General features: G+C 35.3%; 1 protein-coding gene across 1 annotated transcript; it reads left to right on the forward strand.

Moving 5' to 3' along the window:
- The first annotated feature begins 202 nt into the window (after positions 1 to 202).
- Positions 203 to 4,990, forward strand: LOC121856433 (centromere/kinetochore protein zw10 homolog). The gene is made up of 4 exons (XM_042352031.1): positions 203 to 1,212; positions 2,792 to 3,001; positions 3,469 to 3,606; positions 3,941 to 4,990. The coding sequence occupies exons 1-4, from the start codon at positions 1,077 to 1,079 to the stop codon at positions 4,099 to 4,101; spliced, it is 645 nt and encodes a 214-aa protein (XP_042207965.1). The 5' UTR covers positions 203 to 1,076; the 3' UTR covers positions 4,102 to 4,990.
- The last annotated feature ends 24 nt before the right edge of the window (positions 4,991 to 5,014 follow it).

The following is a 5,014-nucleotide window of genomic DNA, read 5'->3' on the forward strand; positions in this document are numbered from 1 at the left end:
TTAGGAAGGTAATTCCATATCAAATACTATACAGTATGTTATAGTCACCCTGTTGTAAGTTGATTTGCTGAAGGCGCTCTCACGAATGTATCCTAAGTGAATACTGAACTTTCCAATAATTATCTTATCCTTTTATTTTCAAGTCAAATTACATATTGTATTTTTTCTATTATTGAAGTTGTTATAATAATTATGATGAATCATACACCATAAGAGGCTGACCATACAACAATATAATACTGAAACAATAAATAAACCTGATGCAGGACTCAGAATGAGACATCTGCAGTGTGATACCCAAGTACAGACTGCACGTATGAACACACAGACTGTCCAGACTGATGCTGGATTTTCCACTCTTTTTAATAATATTTCTGGAGAATAGAGGGGCGATCCAGAGCACCTCAGAGTTTGGATAAAAAAAACCTGGTGTATAGAGGTTCTTCTGTATATGTAAACCTTTTTAGTGATACTGTACTATCAAGCAAAAGGTGAGTATTTTTTAATGGATCCAGGAATACATTCTCCTATATTCCACAAAGTTAAGTTTTATTTTCACAGATTTAATTAAGACAGGTTTCTCAAGATCATAAATACTTGTTAAATTATAGGCTTATTATATTACTCAGATTTCGAATTTAATAAATATATTTTATAATGTGAGTTTAGTCACTTCAATTAAATCATACTCAAGCTTATAATATATAACATAGCCACTGAAGTTGTGATAATTGATCTGTTGCTGATATTCAATACAGGAGGGAGTAGACTTTCTAATAGAATGTTGAGGTTTAGGCATGTAGTCCATGTGTATTGTACATAGGGCCTCATCAGCTTGTGTTTAAATATATATGATCTTAGGGGTAGTTTCATTCACTAATATTGGCAGTGAAACATTAAGAAGAAAAACTGAGAAGAACATAGTATAACTTGATGTCTCTAACTCAGCAGTATATTTTTTATTCAGTTATTTGTTTTTATTCTTAAAAGTAAGTACCAGCACGTCCAAAATTTTAATACACTTCTCTTGAACCAGTGCATCTGTTTGTGAGTTAGTGGAATTGATATATAAAACAATGGATGAAGCATGTACCAGTTCACCCCAATATGCTGGAAGACTATTCTATACTGTTCGCAACATCCTGACGCTCTACTGCCACGTAGTACCCACGTCCCATGCCCACGAACTTGCTACGTTGCCACAACAAGCAGGCAAGTAACTTTTATTAGATGTACTATTTTTGTTGTTAACAAATTAAATCGTAGAGTAGCAGAGGAAAAGAAAAATAAGAGGGATGTGTAGAGGAATTGTTGACTTGACACTACTACTGTACAAGGGAGGTTGCAAATAATAAGAAATTTAACTGTTACATGGATAAATGGAAATTAAAGAAGTGATGGACAGAGTCTGACCAGGGTTTGCTGAGATGATATGGAGATATTGATAGAATGGGAAGTGAGATATTCATTAGAAAAATAAAAAAAATCAGAATTGAATGGTAGAAGGGTGAAGGAAGTCCAGCAAAGAGATGAAAGAATGGGGAGAAAGTAGGATGACAGATTAGGGGATGGACAATCCTAGAAGCAGCAGAGTACAGGAGTAATAAGGGAGGAGGACATCCAAGGGTTTCTGGGTATGTCACATTAGGTAGAGTGAATGGATGAAGGCGAGTGAAAAGAGCGTGTTTTTGTTCTTGATTGTGGGCCACCTGCTGTATAGTAAGAAAACCTTAGTATTAATAAAAAAAATAAAGGGGTATTACACGTTAGATGGGTTGATTTTGGTGGATTTGGATGCAATAAAGTTGGAAAAGGAATATCAGAAGGAAGATGTTTCATGTAATGGCTTCTGAAGCTCCTTAAAGAATAGTCTAATTAACACTAATGCTACACACTCACTTGGTTATTTGTCATGTGTTTGCATACTTGATGCTGTCCAACAAAATTTATTATCTTTTATTATTATCATTTAGCTGGTTAGATGCAGTCCTCTGAAAATGCTACTCTTGGCTAAAAGAAGTACAGTAACCTTTTTTCTTATTATTTTATATTTTTTTTTCATTTGGTTCCAGTGACATTGTACAGTAGTCCGACTTGTGATCTGCCACACATTCCTAGGCTCACAGTATCCTTCAGTGAGACCAATTTTCCCATCACTTTACCTGTTCTCTTTTGATGCTTTGCTTAATGTAGGTTTCCACTTATGCGTGCATTCCTCAGCATGTATTTCAAGTAAGATGTAAAGTAAGAATTAGCTAGAAATAGTAAGGCATATTGAGTAGATATCATTAAGTCATGATCATACAACTTACCTAAGATATGCTAGAATGAGCCTATAAATGACTTTTATACAGTTCACTCACTATGACTATACTTGAAGTTAACTTAAATTCTTGGGAGGACTGTGTACAATGAAGCCAATTCCTTAAGCAAGGGGAGTTCAAGAGCATGGTGTCAAAGATATAGACGAAAGATATTGTAGTGAACACCAATTAAATTAAGAGTATAATATTCATGTGCGTATTTGTTAAATGTGTGATTTTTTTTTATCATTCTCTAAAACTTAAATGTGTTAATTTGTTTCCTTTTATTTTTTCCTAATACCTGTAGTTAAATTCATAGCAGAACACTGATAATGAGTTATTTAGAGAGATAAATGATGTTGATTGACAAGAGAGTCTGTTGCACACTATTTCAGCCACCCAACACTGGTAAGGTAGAGCACTTGAGGGGGGGAGGGAAGGGGAATTAACTACACATAAAAATTAATTTTGTTCTTTTTTCTTTGCAGCGGTAGTGCACAATAACAGTATGTACCTTGCTCATCATGCACTCCTGTTGGGACTCCAATACAAAAATCGACTACCACAGGCACTCAGAGATAACACACTTACCACTGTTGATTTGGCCCAACAACTTCGAAAGATGGCAACTGCCACATTTTTAAAAGCTATGCAGGGACACCGTACAACCCTTATTGACTCCCTCAGAGACTCTGCTGGTTAGTGTTCTGTGTTGGTCTGTTAAAGATTAGTTTGAAATCCAGTGTATTTTATGACTTGACCATCTTTTATGTCTAGTTTTTCAAGTCAAATGGATCTCAGTCTAATCTAGGTGAGCCATTATGAGAGGCCCTTCATTATACCAATCACCTGATACTTTATATTTTGGTAGCTGTAGTGTGGGTACAGAACTGAAAAGATAAGTAATTGTTTTCATATAATAAGTAAGAGAATTCTCATGGTGTTGGAGAATGTATCTGTATAGGAAGATATGCCATAGGATTCAAGTCTAAAATTTTGTCAAGTTGAACTGTTAATATTTTTGTCTTGTACAGTACAGTATATGAGGCCTTTTCAGTATATAGTACTGTAATGTCTATTTTGTATAAAAAGGAGATTAGATGTTATCTTGGTTGCTTTTTTTGACTATACGAATGTAATTACTTTATAACGTCTTGTACCACAGGCTTAGACACTATTGGATGTGACACTAGTGGAGTAAATAAAGCACAGCAGGGTATGCGACAGGTCCTTCACCAGCTTCAATTATTACGTAGGGTGTGGCAGGATGTACTCCCCCATACTGTATACACAAAAGCCATGGGTAAGTATATTCAGGTGTGTTTTTCAAGACTTTTGCCAGGATTTTGATACCATTGATCATTTTGTGCAACATTTAAATTGTCATATGATTTTGTCCATATTACTCTTCTGTTATTTATAACTTGTATATTCAAATGCATATTGTGGTTGAAAGAATAAAATATTAGATTGGGTATGGATAATAATTTACTTTCTTTTTAAGTGTCTAAGCAGCTGATTTTAAAGGTAAAATTAAGAAAAAATAATGCTATAAAGATTCTACTTTTGATTGTGGCCTCCTGGTGCCATCGTGGCAGGGTGAGGCTTCCAGAAGTGACCAACTGTCTCTTTGACAGGCACATTGGTGGGGTCAGTAGTGGAGGAGGTGGTGACACGCGTTGTGAGCTTGGAGGACATTTCAGCAGATGCAGCTCTGGCGCTCATTAATCTTCTTAATCTCTTCAAGGATAATGTACCAGCACTCTTCCAGGTGAGAGCCATGTTGTGTGTGGTGTAGGTTATATGGTCCTCGGTCCCTAATTGGTTTTGACAGTATAACCCAATCATTAGGACAAGGGACCATTAGGATTGGGTCTATAAGGATCAAAGCCCATTGGGACTAAACCCATCATAACTGAATCTCAGTCTCAGTGGTTACCCTAGTGCTGGACCCCAGTTATAAATATTGGGTTAGGTTTGGGCCCATTAGGACTGAGACTCATTGATAAGTCACTCATTTGAATCTGTAAAGAATGATGTTTATAAGATCAAAAGGAAAAAATGATTTATGTAGTTGTTCATTTCATTAGCTTTTAAAAGATAATACAGTATGAGTCTTTCATTTTGGTTTCTGGAGAATTGAGGTTTCTTTGCCCTTTCAAAGTTGAAGAAACATCATTTGGTCTCATTCTTATTACACTGTGTGATGGGTAACCTAACACAAGTTCTGAAACTCAGCAGTGTCGCCTGGACCTGTTTTCATTGTTTAATTTTTTTACTTCCCTCCTATTTATTTACCCCTTTCCTGCTTGTTTGCTTTTAATTTTAACATGTTGAGGCAGTTATTACTCTTTTTACTTAAGATCTGACACAGAGCTAATCCTTTATGACAGACTCTTCTGCATATGATTCAGTCATTTTTGTTAGGTCTTTGACTGTTCACATATTTTGCTAGTAACTAGAACTTTTAAAGAATATTTCAATTCTGTGAGTTTGGAAGAAAAGATATGAGACATTAGCATGACTCACAAACCATGACTGGTTTATTACTTAAGATATTTACAGGGAATTAAGAACTTTTAAAGGAAAGATTACACTGCTTAGGTCAGTGTGCGAAATTTTAAAAAAGAGGAAAAGTAGTGGATAACCCTTATAATATTGAAGATAAAATAATCATTAGGGCTTAGGGAAAGTACTATTCTTTTATCTTA

This window comes from Homarus americanus, unplaced genomic scaffold (assembly GCF_018991925.1).
Source record: "Homarus americanus isolate GMGI-L3 unplaced genomic scaffold, GMGI_Hamer_2.0 scaffold12034, whole genome shotgun sequence".
NCBI lineage: Eukaryota > Metazoa > Arthropoda > Malacostraca > Decapoda > Nephropidae > Homarus > Homarus americanus.

Bases quoted from the DNA above. Each gene is read 5' to 3' on its own strand.
- LOC121856433 (XM_042352031.1), top strand. From the start codon at position 1,077: ATGGATGAAGCATGTACCAGTTCACCCCAATATGCTGGAAGACTATTC. The intron at 1,213-2,791 runs GCAAGTAACTTT...TTTTCTTTGCAG, and splicing joins TACGTTGCCACAACAAGCAG to CGGTAGTGCACAATAACAGT. The intron at 3,607-3,940 runs GTAAGTATATTC...TCTCTTTGACAG, and splicing joins TGTATACACAAAAGCCATGG to GCACATTGGTGGGGTCAGTA.